Below are 15,205 nucleotides of genomic sequence, written 5' to 3' on the forward strand. Positions count from 1 at the left end.
ATTAACACTCCTGATGATCTCTTACAGCACTTTATAATAATTGTACATATACTTATTCTCAGTACTTTATTAACACTCTTGATGATCTCTTACAGTACTTTATAATAATTGTACATATACTTATTCTCTGTACTTTATTAACACTCTTGATGATCTCTTACAGCACTTTATAATAATTGTACACATACTTATTCTCTGTACTTTAATAACACTCCTGATGTTCTCTTACAACACTTTATAATAATTGTACACATACTTATTCTCAGTACTTTATTAACACTCTTGATGATCTCTTACAGCACTTTATAATAATTGTACACATACTTATTCTCAGTACTTTATTAACACTCCTGATGATCTCTTAATACACTTTATAATAATTGTACATATACTTATTCTCTGTACTTTATTAACACTCTTGATGATCTCTTACTACACTTTATAATAATTGTACATATACTTATTCTCAGTACTTTATTAACACTCCTGATGATCTCTTACAGCACTTTATAATAATTGTACATATACTTATTCTCAGTACTTTATTAACACTCTTGATGATCTCTTACAGTACTTTATAATAATTGTACATATACTTATTCTCAGTACTTTATTAACACTCCTGATGATCTCTTACAGCACTTTATAATAATTGTACATATACTTATTCTCAGTACTTTATTAACACTCTTGATGATCTCTTACAGTACTTTATAATAATTGTACATATACTTATTCTCTGTACTTTATTAACACTCCTGATGATCTCTTACAGCACTTTATAATAATTGTACATATACTTATTCTCAGTACTTTATTAACACTCTTGATGATCTCTTACAGTACTTTATAATAATTGTACATATACTTATTCTCTGTACTTTATTAACACTCCTGATGATCTCTTACAGCACTTTATAATAATTGTACATATACTTATTCTCAGTACTTTATTAACACTCTTGATGATCTCTTACAGTACTTTATAATAATTGTACATATACTTATTCTCTGTACTTTATTAACACTCCTGATGATCTCTTACAGCACTTTATAATAATTGTACATATACTTATTCTCAGTACTTTATTAACACTCTTGATGATCTCTTACAGTACTTTATAATAATTGTACATATACTTAATATCTGTACTTTATTAACACTCTTGATAATCTCTTACAGCACTTTATAATAATTGTACACATACTTATTCTCAGTACTTTATTAACACTCCTGATGAACTCTTACAGAACTTTATAATAATTGTACATATACTTATTCTCAGTACTTTATTAACACTCTTGATGAACTCTTACAGAACTTTATAATAATTGTACATATACTTATTATCTGTACTTTATTAACACTCCTGATGATCTCTTACTACACTTTATAATAATTGTACACATACTTATTCTCTGTACTTTATTAACAATCCTGATGATCTCTGACAGCACTTTATAATAATTGTACATATACTTATTCTCTGTACTTTATTAACACTCTTGATGATCTCTTACAGCACTTTATAATAATTGTACATATACTTATTCTCTGTACTTTATTAATACTCCTGATGTTCTCTTACAACACTTTATAATAATTGTACACATACTTATTCTCAGTACTTTATTAACACTCCTGATGATCTTTTACAGCACTTTAGAATAATTGTACACATACTTATTCTCTGTACTTTATTAACACTCTTAATGATCTCTTACTACACTTTATAATAATTGTACACATACTTATTCTCTGTATTTTATTAACACTCTTGATGGTCTTTTACTACACTTTATAATAATTGTACACATACTTATTATCTGTACTTTTTTACCACACCTGATGATCTCTTACAGCACTTTATAATAATTGTACATATACTTATTCTCTGTACTTTATTAACACTCTTGATGAACTCTTACAGAACTTTATAATAATTGTACATATACTTATTATCTGTACTTTAATAACACTCCTGATGATCTCTTACTACACTTTATAATAATTGTACATATACTTATTCTCTGTACTTTATTAACAATCCTGATGATCTCTGACAGCACTTTATAATAATTGTACATATACTTATTCTCTGTACTTTATTAACACTCTTGATGATCTCTTACAGCACTTTATAATAATTGTACACATACTTATTCTCAGTACTTTATTAACACTCCTGATGATCTTTTACAGCACTTTAGAATAATTGTACACATACTTATTCTCTGTACTTTATTAACACTCTTGATGATCTCTTACTACACTTTATAATAATTGTACACATACTTATTCTCTGTATTTTATTAACACTCTTGATGGTCTTTTACTACACTTTATAATAATTGTACACATACTTATTCTCTGTACTTTTTTACCACACCTGATGATCTCTTACAGCACTTTATAATAATTGTACATATACTTATTCTCAGTACTTTATTAACACTCTTGATGATCTCTTACAGCACTTTATAATAATTGCAAAACTAGGATTGTGCTAGGCCATGTTGATATACAAGTGAGCAATGATTATAAATGTATATATATTAATAAAATGTGAGTAAGATAAAATCTACTAAAGATACAATAAGCAAAACTAGGATTGTGCTAGGCCATGCTGATATACAAGTGAGCAATGATTATAAATGTATATATAATAATAAAATGTGAGTAAGATAAAAGCTACTGATGATACAATAAACAAAGTTAGGATTGTGCTAGGCCATGTTAATATACAAGTGAGCAGTGATTATAAATGTATATATAATAATAAAATGTGAGTAAGATAAAATCTACTAAAGATACAATAAGCAAAACTAGGATTGTGCTAGGCCATGCTGATATACAAGTGAGCAATGATTATAAATGTATATATAATAATAAAATGTGAGTAAGATAAAAGCTACTGAAGATACAATCAAAGCTAGGATTGTACTAGTCCATGATGATATACAAGGGAGCAGTGATTATAAATATATATAATAATAAAATGTGAGTAAGATAAAAGCTACTGAAGATACAATAAACAAAAACTAGGATTGTACTAGTCTATGTTGGTGTACAAGTGAGCAATGATTATAAATGTATATATAATAATAAAATGTGAGTAAGATAAAAGCTACTGAAGATACAATAAACAAAGCTAGGACTGTGCTAGTCCATGTTAATATACAAGTGAGCAGTGATTATAAATATATATAATAATAAAATGTATTATTATATATACTCACATTACTTACTCTCATTTTATTATTATATATATATTTATAATCACTGCTCACTTGTATATTAACATGGACTAGCACAGTCCTAGCTTTGTTTATTGTATCTTCAGTAGCTTTTATCTTACTCTCATTTTATTATTATATATACATTTATAATCATTGCCCACTTGTACATCAACATAGACTAGTACAATCCTGCTTTGATTATTGTATCTTCAGTAGCTTTTATCTTACTCACGATTTATTATATATATATATATTTATAATCACTGCTCCCTTGTATATCAACATGGACTAGCACAATCCTAGCTTTGTTTATTGTATCTTCAGTAGCTTTTATCTTACTCACATTTTATTATTATATATTCATTTATAATCACTGCTCACTTGTATATTAACTCTTTCGCTACCACGTTAATTGTTGACCAAACGATTATTCTGCCCAAGTTAATTCAAACGGATTTTCTAAAAAATCCGATATACCGTTAGTATTTAAGCAATATCTCAAAAAATGAAAACATATATCGTTTTACTTTTAAATGTATCTTATTCAGAACAAAATTCTCCACAAGATAGGTGTAAAATTGTTTAGCAATTCTTACTCTCACAAAATTCCTGACGCTTTTCTTTGCGTTGAACAAACTCGGTGTGTTTCTTATTGTCATGACGATAACGGTCTGGTTTTACCGTTTTTGAAAAAATAATTAGAAATGGAATTGTTGAACCAAAAATTTAGTTGCACGTCATTGGCAACAAGGTTGTTTCATTGGAAACAATTCTTTCAACAACATGTGGGGATTACTGTCTTCTCTTTGCAATATTTTGGAGCAGAGGATGTTCAATAGAAGATTTTCTAACAGTTATGCTAAAAATTTCTGAAACAGATACACGAGATCATGTAGTTCGAAAAACTATACTAGATAGATATGATTGGAATGAAAAAAAAATTAGTAAAAGTCTTAATAACGAAGAAAATGAAGGTGTTGACAATGTACATATTCAAGGAACTTCCCAAATTGTTAAATTACTAGAAGATCTGACATAAAATTTTTTTTCTATATTTTACAATTGAATATACATATATACTTTATATCGAAATAAAGTTGGTAACAAATACAACCGAATATTATTTACTTTTTGATATAAGTTTTATATATTGATATACTCACACTGAGTTGGAGCTATCCTCAAAATAATCCACATATTAATCCATGTATGCCCCTTTACTAGTTCATCATCTTCATCTATTTACTGGTCGAGAAACTGTTATGGAATGGTTAAGCCAAACCAAACAGGAGAATTCCATAGGTAAACCTAGGAAAACAATCAAGTCGAATGCCAAGGCGCTTGTCCACACAACAGCCCCTGAAAACAGCGACACTCAACGAACTTAATCGCGAGTAGCCGGCTAACAGAATTCTAGCTGAAGCATACAAGCCTTATGGTATCAACACTCGATCGACCCAAATTCTCAAATATAAGTAGGTATCAAGAGATGGTTAATGAGGCAGAATATTCCATCAGATTATGCAACGCTTATATAGTGAATTGAAGAATGATGGGTGTGTCCAAAGGAATTAATGAAGCGAAAATAGTAAACAGATTTTCGCGAAATTGAATTTCGCGAAAGTGAAGTTCGCGAAATTGAATTTCGCGAAATTACACATTATATATATTATATAGTCAACTTTCGCGAAAGTGAATTTCGCGAAAGTGAATTTCGCGAATATGGATTTCGCGAAATTGGATTTCGCGAAATTACACATATATATTATATAGTCAACTTTCGCGAAAGTGAATTTCGCGAAATTGGATTTCGCGAAATTGGATTTCGCGAAATTACACATATATATTATATAGTCAACTTTCGCGAAATTGAATTTCGCGAAAGTGAATTTCGCGAAAACTGTTTATATATATCATTAGATCACAAAATTATTGAACCGCGACAACACTTCTACTTGTTATAAAACCTTCGAGCAAATATGCCTTTTCAATTCAGTTCATAATTTCACAATGAGTACCAGAGACAACAGAAAAAGGAAATTTCAAGAACGATTACATTGTGTAGATAAATGTGTGAAGCGATGGGGTTACTGCTCTCATGGAATGGAAATAAGCGTTCGGAAGCGAAAAGCTTGTCGATTTCTCTTACGTGAAAAGTTCCATCAAGATCTCAACGAAAGATTACGGTTTACAGTAAGTACTACAAATTCAATCTAGATGTTATGTAGGAATGATACAATGAATCTTCTCTTCTGAGTAGTAACTATGTGTTCTAGGCTGATTGTATTCATTGCAATTGCAAACTCCAATATCTTAGCAAAGTGTATGTTATATCCCTACTCAGATTAAAACAGATTATTTTAACTGAATATCCTCCTCTGTCTGTGTGTCCTAGTCTGACTATGTGATGTAACATATTTGTTTTTCTTATTGTCTGTATGTCCTACTCTAGCTGATTGCATATCCTATTCTGTCTGCATTACATCTTGCATATCATTCTATGATTCGATGACTAATGCAATTGAAATTTACAATTTAAGTTGGAGTCCATTGTGAATGTAGAGTCTACTATCTCAGCAAGGATATAGTAAACCATCCTGACTGTAATCATTGCAATTGCAGGCTCCCGTATCTCAACAGGAAGATTCCATTCAGAAAAAGGATGGATCTTCTTCTTCTTCAGTAAGTATTACATTATATTTGATTTTTAGTTTGAATGAATGATCTAATCTGATTGTATGTCTTACTTTTACTATATCTCACTAAAAATAATGTATGTTTTGATTGTAGACAGTTCATTCTCATTCGACAATGAAAGAAGAAGAAAATTGGGATTGAATGAAATTCAATAGTCTTTTTTATATTATGTTTTAGCATTTTTATATACAAAACTTTTATTCAATAACATATCCATTGATAGTAAGTTTAAATCCCTATGATATATCATCAAATAAACTATATAAAATTTAATCATAATATGATTTCCTTAACTCATTACTGTCTTGATATACAGAGTTTATAATCTTTGTTTTAATTTCTCTCTGAATTCCTTCAGATTGCATGCTCCGTCAATTCTGAAAAGTTTTAATCCTGATGAAGACTTAGAGGCGATAGATAATTTCAGAATTTATGAAGTTTACAATCAAAATGAATATTCGTTCGCAGACACATCATTCTCATTCGGGATCGGAAAAAAGAAAATACATACAAGCTCCGACGATCTCGAAATCCATCCGCCACCGTCCGTCAACCCGTCGCCACCGAGCTCTCCGTCAATCCCCGAAACGGCACGGAAGAGCGACCTCTACCGGACGCCAACGAAATCCGATAATCCCAAATACAACCGCGAATCGTCTCGCGGCCCGACTCACCACTCGGCCACCGACACCACCACCGCGACGTCACCAACCAACTCACACCATTACTCGCACCACGAATCACACAGATCGCCATGACTCACACCATGACTCAACACCGCCTAGCTCCGCCCCCCAACTGTCAATCAAACAGATCCTGATGTGATGTCACTTCCTGCTCCCTAAGCTCCGCCTATTATGTGTAGATCTGCTCTCACTATACTACTCCTGCCCTTTTAATGGAGTGATATTATACCGTTTGGATGCAATAAACTTTCTAACTTACCTCCAACTTGTCAAAGACCTTTTAATAAATATACATTGAGAAACCGAGAAATATCTCGACAAGTTGATATCTATTGCTTGCAATCAACCTTTGATGATATTGTAGCCTGTGTCCTGTTTTGCAACTTGTTGGAGCTTCCCATTTTATTTCATTCTAAATTTGATGACATATTTTTGTTTTATATTTATATTTACCATTGTTGCATAAAAGCCCATTGCACTCATTGATATGTTTGCTACAGTTTGCAGCCAAAACTAGCTTTTATACGCAATAGAAGAGGAGTTGAGAGCGCTGATAAATTATTGTAAGATCAGATTACCGTAATGATGCTATTAAATAATATGCTATAAATCTGCAAATTTATAAGTTATATAATGATAATCTATTAAATGCTACAAATATATATTCGTGACCAAGTGACATAAATGAACCATATTTATATTACATGCATAAACAAAAATTACCGTTTTTTAAAACAAAAGTACGAACTTCTAGTTGTCCAATACCTTCCACAATGTCTTCTGACCTCAACTCTTCTTCTGCACTGCTGAATTAGTCGATATTAGCGTCCAAACAATTTTTGGCAACGCAAAACTTTTACGCGTTGCATTTACATGTAGCTACACGTAACCTTTGGCCTAAAACTATAGTCATTCACCTACCATCATAAACTTAGACTGTTTTTTATATACATGTACTTCCAAGTATCACGATCACGTTAAACAAGGAACTACTATTAGCCTCAGACAGTTATTAGTTATTTCTATGGTGTTGCTTTCAAAGTTTTAACAAAGAAAAAGCGAAAAGCTTAGAGTTCAACAATGAGAGAATTGATTGTTATTGATGTAAATGATTCATTATTAATACAATTTTGTGGACACTTTTCTACTGATCACTTGATATTATGTGTTCATAAAGATCAAAGATTGTCAAAGTGATGGTCAAACAGAGGGTGGCGCTCAAATAGAAGGTGGTGCTCTATTTTTCAACCCTTCTCTCATAGTGGTGTTCACATAGAGGTGGCGTTCAAATAGACGTTTAACAGTAACTTCATGGTCGTGTCTATGGATCTTATAGAAAAAAGCTTACTTTATCTGTAGAAAAGCTTGAATAAACGTACGCAAACATGACTGTGCACTCGGAATGAATGTTTATTTCACTTTTTCTCTAATAGTTATCTACAATTGTAGGAAACCAATTTGAAAGCAACTAATTGAGGTAGAACAAGAATGAATTTCATCTACGGCTGATGAGCAACAGACATCAAAGACCGTATACGAGTCGCAGTCGTACAAATATAAATTGTTTAAACAATTGTTAGCAAAGTCACCATTTTTTTACGCTGAACCACCATGCCTTGTTACTATCGTTGTGTCATGTTCGACTGAACTACGTTGTGAATGTTAGCACCATGTATCTGCCAACCAGATTTTGCACCATGTATCTGTCAACCAGATTTCGCTTCTGCAGTACAAGGAAAATTATTTATTAATATGAGTAATCCATGAAGCAATCAAAGGTTTGCCTCAGTTTTATTACTTAGTCACCTATTATTGAATATATTATTAAAAGCAGATGTTTTATACAGCAATTCAATTTTATGTTGTTCCTCATTAAAATCACATATATTTTTACTTACAAAAATCTTGGTATAAAAACAAAAACGGTCGCCAAAAATAATATACAATATTCATGCATTCTGCTTAAGTTAACAGTATTGCACAGAGCACCTAAAATATATGACACCATGTATGCCAGTAACTTAGGTGTGGGAGTCCTAAGTTACTGAGAACCATGTCCACATCGAGTTACTTTGCCGTGAGAGCAGTCCACTCTAATTTGTGCTTGTCAAGCCTGTCATCATGATTGCTAGCAAAGCGCCTGAAATCTGCCAGCATTGTATCCTGAAACATCTCGTCTCCTGAACTTTGACCCCACCACTGCTTAGTCATCATAAAGTTCCATGACCAGATAAAACCTGTCTATAAATGAAATAAAGATACTTAGTTGAAAAAACTGTCCACCAAATATATCAGTTTAACTTGCTAGCGGAGATGTTATTTCTTTCACTCTCCCTTTCTCCCTCTCTCTCTCTGTAACATTATGGTGTGATGGCACTGTACAAGTCTTACTGCCTGAAAGTCACAACTTATTTTTTCTGGTAGTAGTGTTTACTTTGTAACTACAAACTTTATAAAGAACACAATAAATATTACCATTGGTTGCACTTTTTAACACTCTCCCCAAGAATTGACTGCCTTCCAGTGTTTGAGAACGCTGGAGTGGTGCCCAGACCGAACTTAGCAAAAAGGCTACTACAAATTCCTAATGTAGTAGGAACATTACTGATTGAGAAAAGCGAATGAAAGACTATGGCAGCTTGTCTAGTCGTGGCTGTCTATTCATCTTACATACCGTACACTAAATTAGCTAACTTCAATAAGTTTTAAATATAAAAGATGAGATAGGCGTAACATGCATTTGCTACTACTAGCATGCTGAGCAACTGTCTTAAATAGTTATATTTTTGAAGACTATTGATGATCTCACATTTTACTAATTACACCAAGTGAACCGGTGAGAGTGGTGATTATATTTTTCTGCCTTGAAATACCAGAAACCAACAGAGAAAAGGTTTTTTTCAAAAGAGGCATGAAAAGAGTCAAATCTAGGCATTTATTAACAGAATTACAAAAGAAACAACTATGATCTGACTATCTGTCTAACCCAAACAGTTAATGCGTTTTTTCATATCTGATGTTTTCATAGTACCTCTTGATGATTACCAAATGTCACCTACTAACAATGCTGACCTAAATGCCTGAGTTCCAACTAAGTAACCAATGTCTACCGCTCTTATTATCATAGTTTCAAATATTTTATTTGTCAGCAAGTCATATAACTTCGAATTTGTTTAAATATTATGAGACAAAGATAGAGGTTTTAACTCTTAGCTGATCTAGAAATACTATAACATTCCTAGTTTTAACAATCTTTTTATATAGGCATAGATGAGCTGCTGCATAGACAGCGTGAACATGAGCGTAAAGTAACGAATAGTTAGCAATCAAATTTCAGTCAACTTCTGTGCATCTAACTTGGGTTGTAAGCGATCACTTTGAGTAATAAAATAGAAACATACTTTATGAGCATTATTACCTCTTGGATCTAAACATGTAGCCTGATGTAATAATATTTTAAAAGGGCGATTGTTACATAGTTTCATTGATATTTGCATACACACATTGTTATGCCTGTTTAACATAATTCAAGGAGTTTAAGAGTTGTTCATATCACAGCTGCGGGAAAGTAGCTACTTCTATTGACAATCATTAAAAATAGTCACAAGAAATATTTGACTACACCACATTAATTTTTATGTGTCTTGTATTCTTTGCACATTTACTTATAAAAGTTTTCAAATAGCAACTCCATAAAGACACTTTTCACTAAACAATCAACCACTACGCTTTAAGTAATCTTCTTCATAATTCGTCTCTCAGGTTTTGGCATATCAAAAACACTAATAAATTCATTAATTATTTTAAAACTTTAGAGAGAAAGATTTCAATGCATTGAATATTTAGCACCATTCTGCTATTTTTCATGACCAAAGTAGGGTTTGCTTCGATACGATTAGCTTACATTTTATCTTTCTAATCCTGATGTGAAGTCACAATAGACGTTAATACTTAGCTAAAAAACAATCTCCTATTAATATCACTCACAGCTTCTGGCTAAGCCTGTTGAACATTGTTTAAACATTGAAGTTGTTACAGTAGTTTATAATAGCAAAGATCTTGCGATCGTTATGACGCCTTCTTCGAAGTGTCAGTGAAAATTAGTTCATAGCTGGTTCATAGTAAAACTGATAGTTACTTGTGATTTTACAGACCAGTCTGGTTGGTTATCGCAAGGGAATAATAGCTTACAGATTTATGACTAGCTGTCTATGTTCGACAGAGTGGTCAATGAGATGTTAACAACAAGTTGGTTCTGCATGATAGGCTGACAGCTTTTTTAGCAAAATTTATCAGATTATGTACACACAGCTATAAAAATTGCAAAAACTTGCTGCCACACGTACTTCTCTTATCTATAGTCTGAAGAATTTCCATTAAAACAAAATTCATCAGTCGAATTGCATTCAATCCCAGGAGAAAGCAAAAAATAACACCTTACATGCATCACATCAAACCTAGTGATCTAGCCAACTGATATGGAGGTGACATGAAACTGCGAACAATGATGTGATCCACCACATTCACCTCACAAGCTTACCCCAGAAAAAGGTTTTGAGTCATTCTTCTTTCTTATTAAGACAAAGAAACCACCAGTACTGTGTATAAACTGTGTCGAAGCTGGGTCACTCGTTCCTTTGTAGTTGTACACTATGGGGATGAATCCAAACCTGCAGACGAATAGGTGTTCACTTGACAAACAGGAAATGGATTCAACGGAATATACCTTTTAGAGAGTTGGGCGATATGAAAACTTATTTTCCCCACATTATACTTATCTACAGTTGACAAATGCTCTAAGCTTCTCAAACACACAAATCCTACAATTGTTCATGTTTTCCTGATTTATCTTAACCGTAAAACGAGACAATATGGCATTATCTAGAATATTCTGAAAGGACAGTGCAGAGAAACGCATGACCCTAAAATGGTCACAAAACAGCCTTGGTTATTTCCAGTTACCTCTTAATGATGGATGCCATGAAGTCAACAAGCACTTCATCTGAGATGCTACTGATCACTACTGGGTCGAGTGGAACAAATATCGGTCCCCGCAATGGATCTGAGTTTTTCTCGGTTGGCAAAGCAAACGGGTCTATTGGTATGGGTAGTAGGTGAAAGCCAGAGTTGGTAAGCTTCCTCTTCCAGCTGTTGATCTAGAAGCATTGTTTGAATGACCAACAGTAATGTTAGACATACCACAATTACTGTTAACAATGGCGTTGAAAGGAAACAAAATAGGTGGTAATGTGATTACAAGTGATTAAAAGCTCAAAAACGAACAGTTAATCGCAGCCACACGAGACCGCCATAGTTTGGATTCTCTTTCCAAAATGGCTCAAATGGGACGTAATTGTTACAAGATGGTTTCTGTTTACACTTCTATGCAACCTCATTCGTCAAAATATTTTCACAAATATACTTCACGCATTCAATACAACCATGTTTATTGTTCTTACGTATCTATTTTATCGTCATTGTAATGCTGTCACTTTCAGCACTGATATCTTATAATCTACCGTGAAAATTCGTTTAATATTTTAACCTTAACTCAAGCAGTACATATCATTGCCTGATAAACATGACGAGCCTGTTGGTCACCTGTGATAATCAAAAAGTGCTGCAGAAATTATTTGTGAAGTATTGGGTCACATGATCAGATTACGACTTGACGATTAGATCAAGCCGAAACAAAACCGTAAAGTACCGAGCATCTATATTTGATACGGGGTCTTCGGTAAAACCCGAAGTGTTTGTCATAAACTAGTGCTACGATAAGTTTTATATTGAGCTTTTTATTGGCCTTTCAATTCATGTGAGAACATACGTGACAAAACAATAACCAAATGTAATGACTACGTCAGAGAAATAAAGAGATTCCAATCTACGGCGGCTTTTCGTTTTTGAGCTTTTAAGAGCTTGTAATCACATTTCAACATATTTGGCACCTACAACACAACAGAGTAAGACATGGTAAATCTTTTGATACCAAACAACTGTAATGTGAATTTTGTTGCAAGTCAACCTTTAAAGTCTTTCATGTTTGAGTAAGTACAGCTAAATCTCAACTACCGATCGATCATCTCTATATGTTAATTTTGGTCATGTCATGTTTTACGAATAAGACATATGACGAATGTGGCATACCAATAATTGTTTTGATATATCAAGTAGATTCTAACAGGCCTTGTCCTAAATTTTTCAAAATAAAATTGTTTCAAATAAAATCTGGTAAAAATTAAAAATGAAATGTAACAATGATAAACATATTTAAATGAAGTTAACTTAGATTATATCTGATATAAGTTACATGCATCCTTCTCTACCTTCCTTCCTCTCTCTTTTACAAGGTTGGGACTACAATTTCATTCATGAGTCTTTAAAGTGAAAGTAAACACATAATTTTAACATTGTTTTATATGATTGGTAATGCATGATACTATGTTAATTGAACGAGAAAACAAAATTTTAGCAGATATTTCTACTAGTTTAGCAAGTTCAGTTGAAAATATATTTTGGTGCATTTACGTCGGACCATCACTGAATCCTAATAAAGCCGTTTCCGGTAACGATTTCTTTACTTATTCGTTAGTAATTCAACGCATTTTATTTTCTTTTAACCACAGTCAGTTAATTACGATGGGCAGATGTCTCTTTGCTAGTTGTGAATCTGCCACTAAAAGTCGTAGCATACCCATTTTTAGAGTTCCTGTCTCTCAGCCGTCAAATTTAGCAAAACTATGGCTGTCTAAGGCAAAGCGTGCTGACTTATCGCAGACTACCTGCTAGTGCGGTCGTGTGCATTAGGCACTTCCATAAGAGCCAGCTTTATTCGGAGCAATTTGGGACAACTACAAGATTAAGAGTGAAAGAGGGAGAGGTTCCATTCCCTAATGGTGTTGTACCATACAGCAAGAGAGCATCGTCAAACAGGAGAACCTCAACCGTAAGTAATTTATGAAGAATTTTAAATAAATATTAATAACAAATATAGTTACTTTATAATATAAATTAATAAATATAATAAGTCAAAATATGTAGTACTGTACATTAGTACAAAGAAATGATTTGATATGACTGGGTGACAATAAGACTCAGGCTGAGTTGCATAGGCTACGTTTGATGTTAACCTGATTCACTTGAATTAACTTGGCTAACTGAGTAAAAGTTAGTAAGGGAATTTAAATTTTCTGTTCGGTCTGAATTGTCAGAAATGCTCTAATTGTTCATAAAATATATGACTAATATTATCATAAAATTTGGATTCCATTATTATTGTTATATTCATGCTACCATTACTAATATAGGCTTTACAGATCACTTGAAGCGATTAGCCCGCTTGATTATATTTGTAGTATTTGCGTTGTTTTGTAACGTTGTTTCATCAAAAGAAAACCTAATTTTTACAATCTAATTATATATAATAATAAATTGCAGATTTAAATTAGGCCTCTGTACCAATGAACATGTTATTTAATTGATTATTATTTGCTCAATTTAAGTTTTTACTTGTAGTTTTTTGCAACTTTATATAATGTATCTGTTTACTGCTACATATGATTAATTGAATTATCATTGTTTTTTAGCTCTGAAATAAATTAACTAAAATGCAATATATTTCTATATTCGTTTCAACATGCGTTAGACTGAACATATGAAGCAAATATCAGAATACCGTAAAACCTCTATTTGAGTGCCATGTCACTGTATTTTTCAACCCTATCCTTATAGTGGCGTTGTATTAGAGGTGATGCTGAAATAGAGGTTTTACGGTATATTTACTTTGCGTTTTGGTTTTGACTGTATGTGCGGCTATCTGGTTTCCAATTGTAAATTCAGTAATGCTGAGTGTCAGCTATATTGTTTAAGATAACAATCTACCTGTATTGCTAAAAAGGATAATTTAACATAAGTTTAAACCGATTTATAACCATATTTCCATATGAAAATGCTTAAATTTAATTTGTTACAGTAAGACACAACAACTCACCATTTTATAAAGAAGACCTCCGGTGGCGACTATCCAGTTGAGTTGAAAGTCAAAGCCAGAACATGGATGATAGAAAGAGTGGTATTTAAAAGACGTCCATTCAACCCTCCTCAGCGCTTCTTTGGCCAGTCGACTCATGTGAGCATCTATATCCGAGCTCTTGTAGCCACTAGAAACTGAAAGACAAAAAAGTGATGAGATAAAAGTGAACCTCAACAGCTTTTGATATCCGCCAGACACTGGTAACTTGAATAACTACTTGTTAAATAAATTAGAGCAACCAAACTGACCCTCGGATAAAGAATGAGCAGTGTTCGGAGTGTAGGATGACTGCCTTGAATGCTTTTGAGGAGAGACAGTGCGTCTTTGGGGACCAAGTGCATTAGATGTACTTGGATAGAACATGCAGTCGTTAGGTAGAACTGCAAGGGTCACCTCGACCCACTCCTTATCAAAGTAGAACGCATCTGCCGAATCTGCATAAATATGATTTAAATGATGATTCCAAGCATCATTACAAGGAGGTAAAACATGGAGCTTACATCTAGGGGGTCAGAGTACATCACAAACAACGAGAGATATCGCTGACAAT

The 15,205-nt window shown here is 32.8% G+C and overlaps 1 protein-coding gene and 1 long non-coding RNA gene across 3 annotated transcripts in view; one reads left to right on the forward strand and one right to left on the reverse strand.

The window, feature by feature from the left end:
• Window positions 1–8,154, forward strand: part of LOC137410470 (uncharacterized) — a 32,563-nt gene extending 24,409 nt beyond the window's left edge. Inside the window, exon 3 of the long non-coding RNA XR_010981212.1 lies at window positions 8,073–8,154. This is a non-coding gene — a long non-coding RNA (uncharacterized lncRNA). The remainder of the gene's footprint in view (window positions 1–8,072) is intronic.
• A 229-nt stretch (window positions 8,155–8,383) lies between these two features.
• The window catches only part of LOC137399534 (GATOR complex protein Iml1-like), a 45,301-nt gene continuing 38,479 nt past the window's right edge, over window positions 8,384–15,205 (reverse strand). The window contains exons 27-31 of one of the 2 annotated variants that reach the window (XM_068085694.1): window positions 14,904–15,089; window positions 14,614–14,789; window positions 11,586–11,779; window positions 11,164–11,293; window positions 8,384–8,864 (exon numbers count right to left, since the gene is read on the reverse strand). In XM_068085694.1, the coding sequence (XP_067941795.1) occupies window positions 8,691–8,864; window positions 11,164–11,293; window positions 11,586–11,779; window positions 14,614–14,789; window positions 14,904–15,089 (860 nt within the window). In that variant the 3' untranslated portion in view covers window positions 8,384–8,690. The remainder of the gene's footprint in view (window positions 8,865–11,163; window positions 11,294–11,585; window positions 11,780–14,613; window positions 14,790–14,903; window positions 15,090–15,205) is intronic. The other variant, XM_068085703.1, reaches the window with a different exon arrangement.

This window comes from Watersipora subatra, chromosome 1 (assembly GCF_963576615.1).
Source record: "Watersipora subatra chromosome 1, tzWatSuba1.1, whole genome shotgun sequence".
Taxonomy (NCBI): Eukaryota; Metazoa; Bryozoa; class Gymnolaemata; order Cheilostomatida; family Watersiporidae; genus Watersipora; species Watersipora subatra.